The following is a 21,222-nucleotide window of genomic DNA, read 5'->3' on the forward strand; positions in this document are numbered from 1 at the left end:
AGATTTGAGAGCTCCGCAAAAACATTTCTATGGCATACAAAAGACTCAGCAACAGACATGAATAAATAGACTTTTCGCCTTTAGGTTAGCCCAGTGGTTCTCAAATGGGGGTCCGCGGACTCCGGGGGTCCGCGAGAGCATTTGAGGGGTCCGCGAAGCCTCGCTCAAAACTCCCCTCCTCCCCTCCCCTCCCCTCCCCTCCCCCCCCCCCCCCCCTTGCCCCCCTCTTGCCATTCTTTTCTCGATTTGGCTAACTAGCACTTTCTTGCAATGCAAAAAGGTGGCTTCGCCACATTACGCGTACGCTTAGTTTCTCCGCGTAGCACGTATTTTAACATCTGCTTTTTGCACAGCACGCCAGCTATGAGAAGAAAAGAAACAGACACATAAAAGGCAGACTTTTAGATTCAAGAGCAAATTATTCAGCATTATGACGTGCATTGTCATTAACGTCATGCAGAAAAGGCGGGAATCGGGTAAGTGTGTGGGCGACGTAAGCTGCAAGTACAAATTGTTTGACATCACGACACCGATCAACATATGCTCCATCGTGGGGTCCCCCGTAACTTTTGCAAGCCCCAAAGGGGCCCCCGGGGCAGTAACAGCTGAGAACCACTGGGTTAGCCGATAGCTAGGAGACAATTTTCATTTCTCAAGTACAACGATTGAGCAGAGGTATTACTAGGATTAGGATTCCTATAACAATTATATTCAATTGTATTATTTCTTTATTGCTACTCTTATCCCTACTCTATACATGTTATTATCATAATAACTATTCTGAACAAATATAATTATTACACTTTATTTGAGCCAGAAACAACAAACAAAAGAAGTCTTGCATCAGTATCATAAGCCTTCGTTTAATTTCTAGGAAAGCTGGGAACATAAGACATGCATGCGAGGCGCTAGGAATTGGATTAAGCTTTAAAGACCACAAGGAGCTCGCTGAAATCAGCAACCACCTAGAACCAGGCAGTACAACTCGCCTTTGTAACTTTTTACACATGGGCTCACAATGCATCAAGCCTAAATTTTGAATGTCTGCCTCAAAAACAGCCATACAAGAAAGCATGCTCTGCGAAAATTTAACGATGACATCTGCTAAGCGAGAGTTCATGCCTCATATTTCATTCCACCATTTCACACCTGACATTTCGGGCCCAGAAATTTCATGGAGGAGAAATATTGATGGCACTGTAGGCCTAAATTTGAAGACAAAATCCGATAAGGGCGTACAACGCCTCAGGACGTTTCATGCCTAACACAGTAAGAACACTGCATAATAAATGCCTGTCACCTTTGCTGTGCCATCAGTAATTCTGTGTCAGAAGAGAGCTTCTTCATAGCGTCACAATACAACCTCTAAGGAATTATTCCCCCTCCTAAATGACCTGAACACTAATATGGAAATGATGCAGTTTGTGTGTCTTCAGTGCAGAACCTCTCATATTATATAAGAGCTAGCAATTTTTTTTATGTCAAGTTTGTTCAAACAAGGTTTAACCGAGTGGCATCAAGTATCTACTTGTATTTTCGAACTTCGAAATACTCTGAAAATAACTAAAATTCCTTAACACTACTGTTAAATACCCCACTTGAATACCAACAGTTACCATCGTAGTGGACATACTAGCTGTGGCATTAAAGCAATCATCTCCGTACCAAGCAGCTATCACAGAGTCTGTCCAGTTTCCTTCGTTACATTTCTGGTACCGAAAACCACGAATGTTGGCTGACAACTGCAACACAGACCATCAACGATACTGCCAGCTTGAGGCTCACATGAACGTGATATTTTAACAACCAATCCCACCTTAGCTCCACTCTCAACCAGGTGCTACACTGCCTGCTACGACAGACTAACGAGACCAAACTGCCACAACCACATGCCACCTGACCATGCGACTTCATTTCCAGTGCACAACACTTGGAACCAGCCTCACTGTTCCCACCCAGCGAGCTTGCAAGCTGGACGCTCGGCGTACACTGCAGAAGCATGTCTGTTCTGAATTCAAGAGAAACCAAATATTGAAGTTACCACCTTGGCATGCTCCGAAAACTAGAAGCCTGTTTACAGTATCTGCTTCAAATGAGAAAGACACTCTTGGAAATGGACTCCGAAATTCCAGACCTAATTGAAGAGGTCGAGGAAGCAGGCTGCCACTCTAGCTGCTCTTCCTACACAAAGGCCTAGTGACCGGCCACACTCCATCAGGACCAAGCAACCTTCGGAAACCGGTTCCAGATCTTTTTCCGAACTGGCCGTAACTCTTGAAAAGCCGAGAAAGTTCCTATGCTCATTAATAACCAAAAGCACATCCATCGAAGCTGGAAAAACTGCCACATCATTGTTGACTACATTGACACTGCTGCCACAACAGAAGAGACTTAACACGAAACTACCCAAAGCACAAGAGCTCCTGCAGTGCCACTACCACCTTATTTGCGCCCACGTAAGCCTGCTAAAGGAGAGAGTGAAAACCTGCCACCAACCGTGGAGCTAGGGAAACACGAACGGCCCATGTCACATTAAAGGTAGCACAAGTTCTAAAAAAGCACGCATAGAGCTGCCACCCTATTGTTCTAGACTTCATGAAGAGTGAATCCTAGCCTGAAATTCTTGAAACCGTACCGCAAATGCATACGACTACCTGCCAGCATCCGGTGCATTCCCAGAAAGCCTACTTAGTAGCATAAGCCCAGAAACTGTAGCATGCTTAGAGCCCACCCATTGCTACTTCCGGACAGGAATTGTCCCGGAAAAGCCCCAATGGCCTGGAACACCCAGTGAATCCAATTTTGCAAACGCTATAATCGGAAATTTATCAAAAGAAACGCAGACCAGGAAACCAGAAACCCGCCGATACAGATGACACCCATCACTGCACACAACCCACTGCACAATAAGGTTTAGGACTTGGAGGAAATCTCGGACGACGATATTCTCATTTCCGAGAGCCGTGCACTATTGGCGCAGAACATGAAAACCTGCAGTCTAGCTATCTGGATGGCAGTAAAAATGCACTGTTCTTTGTGTCATTCTAATGACATTCGGGCTTACTAAAGATGCAGCACAGACAGAAGCAGCAATGTGAGCGGAAAATATGACAGCTTATTTTGAGTCCGTATGCAAAGATGTCCACTCCCCTTCCGCTACGCTATTACTCATTTCGAACCGAAACAGAATACGTACCACACTTGCTTTCATATTCAAAGCTTGAAATATTCGCACATCCCCACATATTGGGCATCAAATTCCCTTAACAGAGCCCACCTTTCAGAATTTTGTGGGCGCGGCGACATTCACACCGCAGATTTAAGGAAACAATTTATGCCTGAGAGTACTCGGTCACAAATTCTCCAAAAGGAGGGAGCTGCAAAAGAGCTGTAGAACTACCACCCCCGTGAAGGAATTGGTTCGAGTGCATGTAAGTGAGGGTTTATAAGTCAGGCTTCTTTTTCTCGCTTTGCATTGCCCCATGCTCCGGGTTTCCTTCCTAGAACCTACACAAACATTCATGAAAGTGCCACTTACATTTTTTGTTTTGCCGGAATAGATACCCGCTGATTACGGCGATACTACTGGGATGCTCGCAGTTGAATTCCCCAAATGAGAGAAAAGTTGGAGCCACATAAAATGTGATATACAGTGGAGACCATTTATAACGTAACCGCTTATAGTGCAGGACCGGATATAACGCGGGTTTTTGTGACTACCGGTTTGCCTCCCATAGAACTCAATGCATAAGCATACCGCTTAAGATGCGGTTGGCCGAAGCACAATACCGTTTATAGTGCGGTTTTTCGGCGGGTCTGCTGATCGACCGGTGCAGCTGGGGCATCATTTTAGGGTAGCAAAAGAAAAAAAAAAAAAAAAGATGAAATCGGCCATCTGATGCAGCGCGCACCCCTTGCTCTCCTCTAACTTCGACACAGAAGAAAAAAATAGACACCCTTTAGTTCGCGCGTACGTGATAACCACAGCTGTCCTTGCTTGATGCACCTCGGAAGATAGCGACCGACTCCCCGTCCGCGCGTGGCAAGTTGTTTCTATTAATCGTGAACCGCATGGCCCGTTTTCGCACATGTTGCGCGTACGTTTTTTTCATGCTCGCGTCTACGATTCCAAGCTCGCGGTGGCTTCTTCGCGTGGCAGTGGGAGGAGCCTGACGACTTGCACCAATGGAAAGACGCGCACCTAATGGCGAGAGATTCGAAGCGCTCCGAGCCGGCTAGCCGCGCCAGAGGTGTTTAGGCTAAAGTCCCTCAATCAGATGAAGGCTTACCACCACGGTATTTTTTGATGGGCACTTTCACATGTGCGGTCACATTATCAGCTCTTTTCTTGCATGGGCATCTTCGCTTGTGCCTCGTGCGGCATTTCAACGAGCGATTAGAAGTGGTCGCTGGAGCTGCCTGCACCGCTTCGCGGCCAGTGCTGACGCCATGTTGCCGCCTCTTACCGCGCCGCACACATAACGCCAGTTGTATCCGCGCCGACGTCGCCGCGCCTGCGGCGTGCACTGCATGTTTCCGCGAGAAATCGCTCCATGTGGTTCACGCTTTAGAACGTTGTGCAGATAAGCCACCGCTCTTTCCGAACAAGCAAGCCACGCGAAGATTTCCACCACCATTAGTTGCGCTGATAAGCAGCCGCCTTCGGCATCGTGAACACAAGGTGGGGTAAAAAAAAAAAAATCCCGCTGGTCTTTCTTATCATGTCCTGCGGCATCTTCATAGACGCAGAAAACGCAGCCATGGTCTTTCAAAACACAAACACAACGGAAGTTAAAGCCGCACTCGCCTTTTGTAAGACCGCGCTTTTGCAATGTGTGAGACCCTGCAGCAGCCACTGATGTTAAAAATAATACGAAATAAGGATCCTGCCTTCGTTTTTAGGTGCTGTGCGTTTGGGTGATAAAAAATTTAGGATGACTTGAGAGGTAGGTGACAATTTGGCGGAATTCGCGCACGTTTTGGTTATAGTGCGGTACCGCTTATAGTGCGGATTTTTGCGGCTCCCGCGACATACATTATAAGCGGTCTACACTGTATTAGAAGAATCAGAATGAGAAGGCCATCATAAGAACCGAGACGTTTGCTTTCCCAGCAACAAAATTGGAACTGCAGACAAAAAGCTTCTCACAGAGCAGCTTTAAGAAGGACTTGGGATCAATAAAGCTTAAAGCACCAGGTTAACTCCTTACTGTTTCCTTTATGCCATAAAAAATATTTTACAAAGATTATCCTTCACTTTCTTGTACTTAAAGGGACCATGAAGCCAAATACAAGTTTGGTTCATTAGAAAGCCTGCTTTGTCCTGATAACAATAATACCAATTTCATCGCAAACTTCGAAAAAATAGCGGAGATATTAAACGAAACGTGTGGAGCTGTGGCGACTCGCTAGCCAGTTTCCGGCAACTTTTCTATGACGTCACAGAATCTTGTTTGAGCGATTGACGGCGGCCGAACTAATCAATCGCCAGGACACATGACTGGACGATTGTAGTTGGCCGCTAGTTCCGTTTGATCGAATCAATTGAATGCTAAGTGCACTTAACACACTGAAAATTATGTTTTCAGTGCTGGCCCATATGACGTCACTCGCGCCGATAACATGTCACGGTGGTGCGAAATTTGAAAGTTCTCAAGTATTTCTTGCGTTTTTATCGGTTAAAAAACGTCTTTCGTGGCCAGAATGGAGCTGAGTGAGGTACTGAAGCCGGGCTCTTTAAAGTCATACAAAGTTGTATTTTGTCTTCATGGACCTTGCCTGAGAACTTGCAAGGTTTGTTTTCGTATTGGCGATCACAAAATATTTACTCTGCTTCAAAAATACTCGCTTCAATTCGTGACTACTTGAGCAAGACCATTATTTGCTTTGTATTCCCTTTGAAAGTAAAGATTGTATTCACATGCATCTGGTTTCTGCTTTTCGGACAGGTAAGACACTGGTCAACCGCAAGAGTTTCCTTTTTTTTGACCCCTGATCAGTGCAAAAGTGACTAGCCTGGGTGGCTGGCATTGTGCAGGAAGAACATACCTAGTTATCCGGAGTGAAAATGTCGCACATTCTACCTGACTAGTTACGTCAGAAAAAAAATGCAGGGCAGTATGCACACACCGAGCCGCTCACACGGACCACTTGGTTCCTTTTTGTTTTACCAAAAGAAGACAAAACAAAAATGCACAAATGTATTTTGGCCAGTGTCAATGGAACATTATTGGCCAGTGGCAATTTACGTCTCGAACATATGGCAGTGGAACAGCCTGTTATCCATTAGTTTACCTTTTTGCTTCTAACATAAAAAGCAGCATTGATGAGCTGTTTTAAATAACCAGTCGTACCAAGTTCGTACCAACTATTTCTCCCCGATTAATAAAAGCAAATATGATGGAGCTCCGCAACCTTGCTCGGAGTGGAACACTATATCCTGTTGGTTAGTTGGTTGGTTGGTTGGCAGGTGAGGTATTCACAGCAATGCTGCTCCTACAGACCACGCATGGGACAGGGCAGCACGGTAGGGTGGCAACGGGGAAGTCCGCCTGGAAGAAAGTTTACAAGGAGCTTTTTACTCATGCTTTTTACCTGTTGTGAGATTGGGATTAATATGATGAACTTCCATGATTGATTTATGTTCAGATTACATTTACATACATCTTTTCGCAGCACCATTCCTGGTTACGCTGTACATCACTGGTTTAAAAAAAGCTAGAGGCACCTCGATACAATGCAAAGCCAGCAGCATGCTATAATGTATGCAAATATGTAAGCTAGTGTAACACAAAGAAAGCCTTCATTTCCATGAAAAGAGAGCAATTTTGAATGCAGGAAGCAATAAAGAAAGGCAGCCTATTTTGAAACACTGAAAACTTGCCACCTAGATCTTAAAAGCAATATGCTCAAAAGTTGCCAAAAACGCACTTTTTTTTATTGTTCTTTTGAGAAACACATTCATACCAGCCCTGCAAATTCCCCATTCATGATGTCACATGCTTAAGTGTGGTGACCGGGGTTTTCCACTTCACCGCCCTGCTTTCTTTAGACCACCCACTGCAGCCGGAAGGGTGGCCCGCTCAACTTTAAAACTACTGTCTTTGCATCAACCCTGCCGGAAAGTCACCCTCGTTTGGACTCCTGGCCATGATGATGATGATGATGATGATTTTGGGTTTAATGGCGCAAGGCCGACAAAGGCAAAGAGCGCCATGACAATGATGAAAGAGATGAGAAAGATTTGTAAAGGAGGCACTAGTTTAAAAAACTTTACTCAGGGGGTTGGTGTATAGGGCCATAATTAAAGCATAGTGAGTATACTAAGATAAATGGTATATAGGGTCATATTAAAACAGTGAGTGCAAGCACCTAAGGTGTAAAGTCTCAGGTTCCACCACTGTTTTAAAACACATAATGAACACAGGCGAGGTTATGGTCTATATGATATGTATTTTAAAAAGTCTACATCTGCTAGGTAACTAAAAACTTTTTTGTATGGGAACATTGGATGGTCTGATAAAAATAGTGAAGGGTGCAAGGGAATGTTATATGTGTAAGCTTCATTAAAATGACGTTTCCTTTCAATGATGCACATGTCACACTCAATAAGCATATGAAGGACAGAAAGCTGACCCCCACATCGATGGCACTGTGGCTTGTTTGCGTCTGTTAAAAGGTATGAGATACTATAAGCCGAGTACAGAGCTCTTAGAACAGCATTAAAAGTTGGGTTTTTACTAGCCTTCAGAGATGAAAGCTTTGTAACAACACTCAGTGAGTCTAAGTATATAACTGAGCTCTTAATTTTGTTTTGGAGAATGTGGTTCAAAGCTAGCAGGATACCATATGCCTCTGCAGTAAATATACTAGTGTTCGTGTTCATTGTTTTGGACAAAGTGAATATGGGGCCAATTGCAGCACAAGACACCGCTGCAGAAGTCTTCGAGGCATCTGTGTAGAATTCAGCTGCCTTGTATTTGTCCCTGAGTGACAGAAAGTGCTGAGTAATAACAAAGTTTGGCACATTTTTCTTTTGCAGTTCTCTGAAAGACATGTCACACTGAATTGGGCAAATGTCCCACGGAGCAACCAACTCATGAATGGAGGTGCAGTAAACTTCAGCAAGAGGAACTTGTAGGTCCTTTGAGAGGCGTGACACTGCCAAAGGGAAGGGTGGTGCTATGGATGGTCGATTTTCAAAAAGTTTATTATTAGTGTTATTTTTCATAATTACGTTCAAAGGGTGTTCCTTCATAGAAGTAATCTTTGCAGCATACATCAGAGCTGTGTAAGTGCGCTGGTACTCCAAGCACCACTGATTAGATTCAACATGAAGGGATGGAATGGGGCTTGTTCGATATGCACCTGTTGCCAAGCGAAGCCCCAAGTTGTATACTGGGTCCAACATTTTCAGTGCTGTTGTGGTTGCAGACTGGTATACAATGCATCCATAGTCAATTCTTGACCTTACTAGGCTATTTAGAAGTGAAAGCAGACACTTTGTGTCCGTTCCCCATGACTGATGCGATAGTACCTTTAAAATGTTCATCGTTTTCAGGCATTTCATTTTTAGTAATTTAATATGCGGTATAAATGTGAGTTTGTGGTCAAGTAAAATACCCAGAAACTTGTGTTCATTTTTTACTGGTATGGTCTGACCTTGTAATGTAATACAAGGAGGGGGATGGACACCACGCCACCTGGAAAATACCACAACAGCACTTTTATCAGCATTAAACATAAACCCGTTCTTGTCAGCCCATGTAACCAGTCTGTTGACACTTAATTGGATTTGGCGTTCACATATAGATAAATTATAGGACTTAAAACTAACTTGAATGTCATCAACATAAGTGGAGTATGAGACAGTTCGTGGGAGAACATTTTTTAGTGAACTCATTTTAACAAGAAAAAGTGCGCAGCTCAGCACTCCCCCCTGGGGTACACCATTTTCTTGAACAAAGGTTCTAGACAGCACATTACCCACACGAACACGAAATGTGCGATCAGAGAGATAGTCCTTAATAATGTTGAGCATATTACCAGTAAGGCCAAATGACTGCAAATCTAGCAATATACCGTATCGCCATGTTCTATCATACGCCTTCTCCATGTCAAAGAACACAGAGAAGCAGTGTTGCTTATGGATGAAGGCATCTTTCACATATGATTCAAATGCAACCAGGCTATCTGTAGTTGACCTTCCAGACCTGAAGCCTGTCTGATTTTTGTCTAACAGACCATTAAACTCGAGAAAGTACAATAGTCGCCGATTTACCATTTTTTCGAGCAGCTTACATAAACAACTCGTCAAGGCGATGGGTCTGTAACTCGCAGCAAGACAGGATTCTTTTCCTTCTTTGAGAAGCGGTACAACGATAGCCTCTTTCCATGTTCTTGGAAAACGACCTGTTTGCCATATTTTGTTAAATAGAGAGAGTATTGCATGCAGGGTTTCACTGTGTAGGTGTCTGATCATGTCATAGCTGATTCGGTCAGCTCCAGGGGCTGACTTACCACATGTCGAGAGTGCACTCATCAATTCAAGCATGGTAAATGGAGCATTATATCCCTCATTCGAGCGTTGGTTCACACGAAGGGGCTGACGCTCTGCTGCCTTCTTATGCTGTAAAAATGTTTGTGTATAATGTGAAGAACTGAATACATGTTCAAAGTGTTTCCCAAGAGCATCTGCTTGATCTTTTACCGAGTTACCCACACTACTTACTAGGGGAATAGGATGACTCTTGTATCCTTTTAGCTTCTTTATTCTAGTCCAGACTTTCCTAGAATCCGTATAAGAATTTATAGATGATATAAACCTGGTCCAACTTTCGTTTTTTGCCATACGTCGCGTACGCTTCCCTTTAGCTTTTGCCTGCTTAAACTTGAGAAAGTTGTCGGCCGTGGGATAGCGGTGTAAAAGTGCCCACGCCTTGTTCTGTTCAGACCGTGCACGCGCGCAGTCCTGATTCCACCATGGTCTGGGTTTTGGGAGAGTTTTAAAAGTAGTCTCTGGAATGCTTTTCCGAGCAGAGTCAAGAATGTGGGCTGTAATCAGTGAACTTGCTGCTTCAACATCTAAATGGCATATTGTTGTAGGGGGTAGCCTGGAAAGTTCTTTGTATGTTTTCCAGTCAGCTGCTTGTAATTTAAATGTTCGAAGTGGTTCTGTGCCTTGAGAGTCATTGTTTACAGCAGTTAGTTTTGCAGGAAAATGATCACTGCCATACGGGTTGTTAAGGGGGGAGGTGGGGATCGGAGCAAACTTTTCTTTTTTTTGACATAGAGTAATGAAATTTGGTAGGTGCATTGAAAAACACTCCAAATGGTGAAATTTGAAATTTCAGGATGATACCTTCAGTAGTTTTTGTGTTACAGAGGTGTACATGTTGCCCGCTCGTGGAAAGCCTAGCAAGGTATTGACATATAGTAGGAAGTTCAGAATACTTTTCAATTGTAGTCAAAAGAACACTACAGGGTATGACATTCTTCGAATTTTTTTTACACCCATCATTTTTTTTTACAGAGAACATTATTTTCACCTGTACCCAGTAGTATACAGCTGACTCAGCCGTAAATGTCCCATAAAAAAATAGCTAGGCCCTAAAATGAAAATCCGAGAATGTCATACCCTGCAGAACTCTTCAAGGATCGAAATAAAACAGACAGTGTCAAAATCCGCCTAGTGGTTGCTATGTTATCCTTTCCACGAGCAACGAAGAACTCGTAGAACGCACTTTTGAGAAAACGGCTCTTAAAGTTTACGAAGACTTCACGATTTTTCAAACTGCACCAGCAGCATAGTCCTTGCTGTCCTTGCTTGGGGACAACCTCAAAGACCTTTGCCCTTTGATTTGGTGCATCTGGGAGGCCTTCCTGGCCAATTGAAAGTTTTCATGTGCAGGCCTTCAGATGGCAGAAGCACCAGTTTTACACCTAGTGTACCACAAAGTTCACTATGGGCTACTAGGGTACCTATACTTTACTTGATGTATGCCTAATGCATAGCTGTCTCCAGAATGAAGAGTAAAGCATGGTTTCGTTTTATATGAATGTGCCAGCAGACTTTCAACAGATTTCTGGGTGTCATAACCTTGCTGAAGCTACAGCTTAGTACATGAAGATGTTCAGTGTCAAAAAGTTATATCTGGGCATCACAAGCATAAGATAAGCTATTTGAAAGCAGAATATAGTTCTTTTACACAATTACAACATTGATTATTATTAGCATACCATGCTCTTCACCTTCAGGCAAATCAATCATTGCAAAATAGGCAACAGAATTGCAAACATTGCAAAAATAGAAAACCCAATCAAAATATCGAAGTGTAAAACTCTGCAGCCTTACGGCGTCTTTTCTAATTTATTTAACACTGAAAATATAATTTTGTAATCCCAGACTTCGTTGTACGAACTAGTTTAGAGCCACGGCAAAAGTTTCTCAAATAAGCTGGGTTCATTGCACCCCCCCCCCCCCCCCCCTCTTACAATCAATCCCCTACGCGCACGTTCCCCACAATCGTAATTTAGGTAACCTTGCTATGGTTGGCCACTTCACTTTTCCCATTAAATTTCACTTCGCGTACATCAATTGTTATTACTCGCGTGCAATAACAACCGATCCCGCTATCGGCCGCTGCCCGAACACGTCGTGCCAATGCAGCGCGCGCCGCAATTTCTGGCGTGTCGGTCATTCCATTCTCGAAGCTCGCGAGCTCGTTGTGAAACACAGCAATAACTCAGCGTTTTATAACATCGCAATGCGTGCAAAAGTTCGCTTCACGAACCGCAATTGTAGGCGCACGGACCGCGCTTCCCACTCAAGGACATACCACGGCGACGTCGCGGGCACGTTTTCGATGCATCTTTCGAGCCGCGCACTTCCCTATCTGGCGCACGATCTCAAGCATTATCGCCGCAATAACAGTAATGTCACTGTTCAGTACCGCAACAGATAAAACGAGTAAACTGCAACCGAGTCGACCGGGAAACTTTGAAAACATCGGCGGAGCGCAGTCAGCGTAAAATGCGCAGCAGCGCGGCGGCCATGTTTTTGCTGTCATGGCGACGCCCAATCAGGAGAGCCGTATCAAAAAAGGCGGCCGGACAGCCAATCGCGTGTTACAATCTACCGGTTTCTTCGTTTCACTACCTTTCTCTTTATGCCGTTTGTGCGTTTGAGTCAGCGATGACAGAAGGAGCGACCGGAAAACGAAAGTTAGAGTCGGCCGATCTAACGTGACCAAGATGGCGGCGCCCGGTGGCGTCGTTCGGAGATAAAATTGCCGTGTTTTCGTCATTTTGAGGAAATATTTTGCCACCTCAGCCGATATAAATATTTTTCTTTGGCACTTCGTGATCATTTGCGGCAGGCAAACTTTGTGAACGCATAGAATATAAAACGTGCAATCCGAAAATGTGACTTCCGAAAAAACGATTTTTGGTCACTTTTCACAATCTGATCCCCGCGTCCCCCCTTAAATACACTCCATTCAAGCATAGGCAGTAAGATTGCAGAGCCAATTGTAAGGTCTATTGCTGAGTATGTGTGGTGTGTGGAGTTGTAATATGTGGGGCGTTTCTTATTAAGGATGCAACATCCGGATGTCGTGACAAACCTTTCAATGAGCCGCCCTCGAGCATCGGCTCGCACAGATCCCCAGATGGGGTTGTGAGCATCAAAATCACCGGTTATGATGTAAGGTTCAGGTAGTTCATTGATTAGGTTTTCAAATTCGATGTTGGAAAGGCGATAGTCGGGTGAAATGTAGAGAGAGCAAACTGTCACTAGTTTGCCAAAAACTATGGCTCTGACAGCTACAGCTTCGAGTGACGTCTGTAGCTGGAGGTATTGACAAGCCACAGATTTTTGGAATACTATTGCCACACCACCAGACGGCTGGATGCAATTTTGTCTGTCCTTATGGTAAACAATGTACTGTGTTAGGAAGTTTGTCTGTGACGGGCGCAGGTGTGTTTCTTGGAGACACAGTATTTGTGGTTTGTGATTGGTGAGAATGTCATAAATATCGTCTAGATTTCTTAACAACCCCCTACAATTCCAGTACATAACACTTTCAGCAGCCATGAAAATGAGCAAAAGAGAAAAAAGGATCATGTTCTGGATCATGTTTTTTCCCCTCTTTTTAGCAGGCCGTGTTTCGGGGCCCTTCTGAGCAGGTTCACTTAGGTTTTGGGGTCATTTCCAGGGGCAGCGACTTTACTGGCCTTTGGTTTGGTCGGTTTGCCACGACCTGTGGCACCGCGGCGCTCCTGTGATGCCTCAGGAGCAGACGTACTTGGAGAGACATCCATGGCCTCAACCGCGGTTTCTGAAGTTGAAAGATTGTCAGAACCAGACTTTGTGCTAGAGGCCGTAGCCGCAGCTTGTAACACTTGTTGGGCACAGCTGGAACAGCAGTAGCCACAGGAGCAGTCTTCTGCTGTTGCACAGGTGCCCGAGACGAGGCCAGGTCAACATCGCTGACCTGGACAGGAGTCGTGCTGGCGGCCTTTCGCCCAGCACTAGGTCGGAGTACAGCAGCAGAAGCCACGGTAGCGACTTTCTGCTGCTGAGTGGGGGGCTGCGACGGGACCAGGTCAGCCTCGCTGTACTGGGTGCCCGCATCTACCAGACGACGCCCCACCCCCCGGCGAGCTGCGTCTGCGTAACTTTTGCCCGATAGCAAGGCATGCTTAAGGCGTGCTTGTGGGAACGTTAGGTTCTCAGTGACTTTCAGTTGGATTATTTCTTTTTCTTTTTTGAATGATGGACATGCACGTGAGAAGGCAGAGTGTGGTCCACTGCAGTTTGGGCATTTCACTTGTTGCTTGTTACAATCGTCACTGGTGTGGTCAGTGCTTGCGCAGTGAGCACAGATGGATCGGCCACGGCACGACAGAGTTCCATGGCCATACTTCTGGCACTTGAAACACCTTCGTGGATTAGGTATGTATGGACGCACTGGACAGGAAATAAATGCAGCGTGGACCGATTCAGGAAGTGTTGGACGGTTGAAAGTCAAAACAATGTGCTTAGTTCGGATTTTCTCACCTGCGCGACGTATAGTTATCCTCCGCACAGCTGTTACGCCTTGGTCTTTGAGCCCTTCGAGGAGATCGTCTTCATTCTCATGAAGTAGTTCTCGTTCAGAGATGACGCCTTGGGTTGTGTTTAGGCTACGATGTGGCGTGACCGTCACTTTTAGTTGAGCCAGGGTGTCCTGTTTCAGGAGGTTTTCACTTTGGTTTTTTCTTTGTACTTCTACCAAAAGGTCACCTGAGGCAAGTTTTTTTGCATGGTAGTCCTTCCCAACGATGTTCTCGAGGCATTTTGCAATGAGGAACACCGATTTTTTTGCTAGGGGTGCATTTTCTTCTTCAGAGTGTACCACAAGGTATTTGTTAAAGGTTTCGACAGGTGGAGCTGCTCTGATGCTAAGTACTACGGTGCGGCCCCTTTTCAGGGACCGATCAGTTTTTTTTGGGATGGAAAAAGAAGCCATAAATACATGGTGTACATTCGGTAGCAAGGCTGGCCGCCCACCACCGAGCCCAACAAGGGAAAGTGACTTAACACGCTAGCCGTACCTTGCCACTATAATCCTATGCTCGGGATCGAGGGTGACGTCTTTGCACAGGATTAACCCTCGCCACCTGGAAAAACTTAGAAATAAGGAAGAAATGAGATGACAGGACAGTGTTAGGAAAGGAAATAGGAAAGAGAAAGAGCTGAGAGGAGGACAGGAAAAGGCGACTGGCTGATTCCCCCCGGGCGGGTCAGACCGGGGGCACCGTCTGCGAGAAGCGGGGGCCGAAGTGGCGTGTTGCCGCTGCTGGGGGGCCGTAAAGGTCCAAAACAACCCCAACTTTGGCTCAGCCACCAGGTTCCCCTTTTCCCCGGACACGGCAAAGCCACGCACAGCCGGGACGTGGGTGGGTCCAACCCACACGTGCTCGGGTCCGTGGTGTTGCAAGACACCAAGTGCCTACAGCAGTAGGCACCCCTGCGGAGCTCGGGACCGTGGTGGCGCTACTCACCAAAACACCTTGAGTACACAAGGTGCCCCCTGCGGGGAGGACTCCTGGCCATTCCTCACTGACGGGCAATAACTTTGCTCACCAGCAAGCCTGCGCCCTGTCCCTCCAGGCTACTGAGGATACCGAACCGTCCGTCCCTCTACTGACTTTTCAAGACATCACTCAATATTACCGGTTCGAACGACAGCACTTCCCTCCTCCGCATCCTAAACTCTCAAAAGAAGACGAATCCCTACTTCGCCGACTGCAGAGCAATACCTTCCCTCAACCAGTCCGCCTCCATCGCATGTTTCCCACGCAATTCCCGGCCACATGCAAGTTCTGCTTACAACCCGGTACTCTTCCCCACATCATATTAGAGTGCAAGCACAACCCCAACCTCCCCCCTCTTCCATCCCCCCTTCCCACCCCTGAGCTGTGGGAGAACCTGGTGACCAGCAGCGATCTGGACGTCCAGACACGTTTGGCCTCCAGAGCGAAGGCTGCCGGCTCATCGCATGGCTTCCTGGAATAAGGAACCACTCCCACTTCACCGGCTCAATAAAATGTTTCTCTCACTCTCTCCGACTAAACCATTTTAACTCTTTCGGGACCGCCGGAAAAAGTGATGAAAAAGGGAGGTCGCGGTACAAATTTTTTATTACATAAAGCAAAGGCACCATCCTGCCTTAGCATATACCAAAATGCAGCTAATTATATGGTCTTTGACATACAATACCAAGTTTTACTTCAACGCTGACGATAGAACCATGAAAAAATCTGATAGTAAGAACTTTGTAAAAAAACTACAGAAAAAGATAGAAAAAAGCGTAAATATAAAAATATTAAAAATAATACAATTATTTCAGGATATACAAAATCTAACACAATGCTTTGTTTCTTCATCGCAAAAGTTTGATGCGGCTAGGAGTAACTGGTTTTTTGTTTTGTGTGTGATCTCTTTGGCACTAAGGCCATGGCTACGTCGTCGCCCAGGTACACGCCGGGCTCTCGTCTCAGCAAAAACTTCATCCGTTTCTGCACTGGTGGCAGGAGATCACCACCATAGGTAGTTAACACCCTAGCAAACAAATATAAACCAGCCAGAACATATTTCGAGCGCACATATTTACTCCAGAGCCAATTGAAACCGAAACCAACACCCACCTTTGAGCGCGATTTGATGTTCCAGGCTGATCGACACCCGAATCCTCACTCGAGCTGAAATCCAATCTCTAAAGCCACATTCCGACTCCTCACTGCCTCTCTCATCGTTAAAATCCACAGTAGAAGGCGAAGATATGCGAGACGAGACGAGGCGGATTTCTTATCGCGCTCGCGCGAGTATGACGCCATGTTTGTTTACATTCGAAACCACTGCCCGTCAGAATAAAATATCTGATACGTTGCCGCCTGGCGATAAAAAAAGAAACTTCACAAAAGAGAAAACTCCAGTTTTCAAACTATCTCCTAGATGTCGCTAGGTGTTCCATCGAGCGAAAATTTGTATTCTGCAGGCTCGCGAAACCATCGATCATATGTGATCGATGGCCTATGGAGCGGTCCCAAAAGAGTTAAACACAGCCACTGTGCGAGAGCAACGTCAGCTGGCCAAACTTCCTGCGAAAAGGAGTCTGAACAAGAGGCATTTAAATCTCAAAAATTGCCAGCTGCACGCGAGTATCGGAGTCAATGCTTGTGTTTATCACTTTCTTTTATTTTAAGAGCTTCCACTTTTCACCATGCCGCAGCACTGCAATACCCGGTATTCTACCAGAGGCGTTCAATTTGTGCAACAAAAACTTATAATTCTTCAATTCAACGTCTTATCCCCCGTCCCCCCTTTTCCTTGTTCTCCAAATGCCCACCCTCAAAACTTTCTGGGGGGTTCTCCCCAGAAATTTTTGAGGGTAGACATTTGGATGGCTCTGGTGTATTTTGAGGATGGATTTTGAGGTGGCCCTGGTGGCGAGCTATACAGGGCAGCGTACCTGTTTTTCTTGCTTTCACAATATTTTTCATTATTGAATAACTGCTGCTGCAGAATTTGTACTCTCCTCAATGTGATTTACCGGTAAAGGTAAACTTCTCTTCATAGTTCAGTGTCTCATTAATGACGAGAATCATAACACAAAAAATAGCAAAGATGGCAATGGGGTGGAGTGCATGTCCTTACAATTGGCCGTCAATTTTTCACTTCCAAGCCAACAATCAGCTATAACTATTTTTTCCTAAATGCCTACATAATGCCATCCACAAAGCGATGAGAAGCAAAACAAGAAAGATCTTAATTTGAGGTTGGATACCTATATTGTGCTTTCACCCTGACAATACCAATGGGGAGATATTGAAAAGGTTTCAATCTTGGGGTGTCTCGTAAAAAGTGCCTGCCCGTTGGTTAGCATCAATACAGGGCGCTATTGTTACACTTATCAAGACCCCACAACATGTTTCAACCAAGCCAGCTGGCTTGAAACTGTGGTCATCAAAACCCCATTTCTCGCCTAGGCCTTGCCTGCATTCAGGTCCTGTGTCTGCCCTACAGTGGTGAAAAAGAAGTCACGTATAGACCAACCATTGGAGCAGGGGCCAGGCATGCATGGGTGTTCGCCTGCAGCTCCTCTCTGGCGCCTGTGCTGAAGGGCGGGCTCTCAGAGCGCTGTCATTGGGGTGTCCTGCAGAAGGTCAATGAGGGCATACCAACTAGATGAGCGCAAGTCACAAACACACAAGAAGCACAAGAAGCAGTTTTTTAGACCAAACCAATTTCATCTGTTCACACCATTGTGCTACGTATTTGTCAATTCACTATTCAGGGCTAACACGAAATGTAATTTGTTGGCAAAAGACGCAGTTTTTTTTTTTTACCAAACCAAATTTCATCAGTACACATAAACGTGGTTCAGCATGACACAACTATGCCAAAAGCACTACGTCAAGAATTCGGCAATGTATTTGGTTAGGGACCAGAAAGCCAGAGTTACAGCAAGCAGGCAGCATTTCCTGCGCCTTCTCAAAAAAATTCAACTTAGCCACTTACACAAAACTGGGTTATAAGGCGCACCGATTACAGCCTACGCATTCAAACAGTGTCGGGTACTTCAAGGGTGCCATTTTGTTTTTTGCCTTCATGCGTCACACAGCTGTCATACCCAAGAATATGATGCCTGAGAGGGATGCCCAATACCTTAACCACCGTGCTATCAGAGAGGACAGCTGAGCTGTCAAGCTCCCCTGTGGCATATTTTGCACTGAGACCTGCCGTCCCCTCCTTTCAACCGTTACTACCATAAATCACTACCCCTTAGCCGACAATCTATAGCAGCAGTAACAGTTTAGCAAAGATTTAGCAGCATATGAAGCTTTGTGCTGTAAGAAAAGCACTGCCCAGAGTTCTGCACCTTAGACGATCCACTCAGAACATCCTCATCACTGCAGCCTTAAAGGGACACTGAAGTGACTTGTAAACATTGCACGATTACTAGCGCAAATTGTAGTCCGGAGTCCATAGGCCATGTTTCAACCACTCTGAGTGTGTTTACATGAATTTATTTAGTTGAAAAATCAATTTGAAAATGCTGTCCTCCCCTCTTCTGTGACATTTTCATGTGACGTCAGGAAAAAATGACTTGGCTTGACTGCACAGCTCGCCAACCTTCCGACAGAGTCAGTCGGCCCAGCGTTTAGTCTGCCGGCCGCCGACGGGTCGTCGCAATTCGCTCGCTCAGTTGAAACTAAGCCATGACACTGTGAATGGAAGAATGTGTGTTTTTTTAGTTTGTTAGTTTGTACGCTATATCAAGCTCCAAGTCCAGGTCGCTCCACACAAGCGCTGCACAAGCACACATACAATGCTTCGCTGACTGGTGTGCTAGTAGCAAAATCTAAGGCCACTTGAAGTCAATATAGGTACTAAGGAAATAAAATAAACTGAAACTTTTACCGTACAGCGTAAAACTAGGGAGCAGGAAGCACGTTTTTGCGCTTAGTGAACAAGCACAGCGGTCAGCAGCACGACTACGCATCTGCGAGCGCTTTTCCGCCTAAGAAATGCAATTGCTAGATGCGAGATAGTGTGGAAATTTGGGGGATGCTTACTGCATGAGCACCATACAACAAATAGTCACCTAAGCTGCTTGAAATGCTAAAACTAAATAAAAGTGTACACTGGCTATACATTATATACCTCATATTTCCAGTCCTACCAGCGCTGGCCTGTGGCCGAGTGGCCTGGAGTGCTAGGCGTGTTATTTTGCAAGTTGCAAGTTCGAATCCTCGAGGATACATTTTTTTTTTTTTGTAAACTGATTTTTTTCGTTTTCGGCCTATGTTTTCATACTGAGTTCATCATTTTTGGGCCATAACGTTCACTGCTCCACAAACGAGTTTGTTGAACGTGCGCAGACGGACACTAACGCGCTAGCGAGTTCTCATTGGAATGCTGTTGCCATAAGCACCGACTGCTTGCGGGCAGTGGGCACAGGCCAGAATCAGCAGGTCCTTGGCCTGGTGCGAACACGCTTTTTACGATACAGGCATGAGCAAGACAAGCTCCAAATAGGGGAGAAAAGCGCATGGTATTTGAGCATCTGCGGTGCCGCAGAGAGCGTTCATCCACTGCGTAGGCCTCAGCTAGTGATTGCTACGATTCCAAGCCGTCCTGGGATGCTTACCTTAGGCATTTTACAGCCGACAACATGGCAGAAGCGCGGTATGACGATTATTGAGAATGCCCATCCAACGATAACGTCGAATGTCAAGCATGTTTTACAGAAGCAAAACCAAAACTTGTTTGAATGCTAATCTTGGGCATCGTCCAATCATGGTGCACCTCCTCCCGACGTCACAGCGCTTAGTTGGTGCAGCCGCCGCAGACCGCGTATGGTAGTTTTTGTTCTTTCGGGCTTTATAAAATGATTACTGACTTATCAACCGGATAAATGATGAAAAGTGTGTTAATTTGAGCCAGTCTACACAGTGCAAGCAAAAACAAGAGCTTGAAAAATTCACTTCAGTGTCCCTTTAAAGGGACACTGAAGTGATATGTAAACATTGCGGGATTACTAGTGCAAATTGTAGTCCGGAGTCCCCAGGCCATGTTTCGACCACTCTGGGCGCGTTTACGCGATTTTATTTAGTAGAAAAATTAATTCGAAAATGCTGTCCTCCTCTCTTTACGCTCGCCCATTTTCTGTGGCGTTTTCGTGTGACGTCGGGAGGAGCCGAGCTCGCAATTGGCTGCGCTACTGCACGGCTCCCCGGCCTTCAGCCAGAGTCAGTCGGCCCAGCGTTTTGTCTGCCGGCCGCCGACGGGTCGTCGCAATTCGTTCGCTCAGTTGAAACGAAGCCAGGACACGTTTGTGAATGGAAGAATGTGTTTTTCTTTACTTGGTTAGTTTGTAAACTGTATCTAGCTTCAAGTCAAGGTCGCTTCACACAAGCGCTGCACAAGCGCACATGCGACGCTTCGCTGACTGGTATGCCAGTAGGAAAATATAAGGCCTCTTGAAGGCGGGAGAAGAGTCAGCGAAATCAATATAGGTACTAAGGAAATAAAATCAACTGATATTTTTACCGTACAGCGTAAAACTAGGGTGCGGGAAGCACTTTTTTGCGCTGGGCGAACAAGCACAGCGGCCAGCAGCATGACTACGCATCTGCGAACACTTTTCCGTCTAAGAAATGCAATTGCTAGACGTGAGATATTGTGGAAACTTGGGGGATGCTTACTGCACGAGCGCAAAACAACAAATAGTCACCTAAGATACTTGGAATGCTAAAACTAAATAAAAGTGTAAACTGGTTATACATTATATACCTCATATATTTCCAAGGTCAACAGCGCTCGCCTGTGGCCGAGTGCTTTGGAGCGCTAGGTATATCATCGTAAGTGTTTTGCAAATCAGAAGTTCGAATCCCCGCGTGTACGTGTTTTTTTTTTATATAAGTTAACTTTTTCGTTTTCCGCCGATGTTTTCTATACTGAGTTCAACTTTTTTTTTGGGCCGCAACGTTGATTGCTCCACGAACTAGTTCACAGAACGCGCGCAGGCCGGCACTGGCGCGCTAGCGAGTTCTCGTTGGCGTGCTGTTGCCATAAGCACCGACTGCTTGCGGGCAGTGGGCACAGGCCAGAATCAACAGACCCTTGGCCTGGTGCGAACACGCTTTTTATGATAGAGGCATGACTGAGGCAAG

At 45.6% G+C, this 21,222-nt stretch overlaps 1 protein-coding gene across 3 annotated transcripts in view; it reads right to left on the reverse strand.

Annotated features, from left to right (window-relative positions):
• Positions 1–229: 229 nt before the first annotated feature.
• The window catches only part of LOC144145251 (uncharacterized), a 61,606-nt gene continuing 40,613 nt past the window's right edge, over positions 230–21,222 (reverse strand). For all 3 annotated transcript variants that reach the window (XM_077676790.1, XM_077676788.1, XM_077676791.1), the window contains 2 exons: positions 17,600–17,699; positions 230–6,551 (listed from right to left, as the gene is read on the reverse strand). In XM_077676790.1, the coding sequence (XP_077532916.1) occupies positions 17,676–17,699 (24 nt within the window). In that variant the 3' untranslated portion in view covers positions 230–6,551; positions 17,600–17,675. The remainder of the gene's footprint in view (positions 6,552–17,599; positions 17,700–21,222) is intronic.

The sequence above is a fragment of the Haemaphysalis longicornis genome, unplaced genomic scaffold (genome assembly GCF_048455015.1).
Source record: "Haemaphysalis longicornis isolate Haplotype H1 unplaced genomic scaffold, Haemaphysalis longicornis Haplotype H1 scaffold_7, whole genome shotgun sequence".
Lineage (NCBI taxonomy): Eukaryota > Metazoa > Arthropoda > Arachnida > Ixodida > Ixodidae > Haemaphysalis > Haemaphysalis longicornis.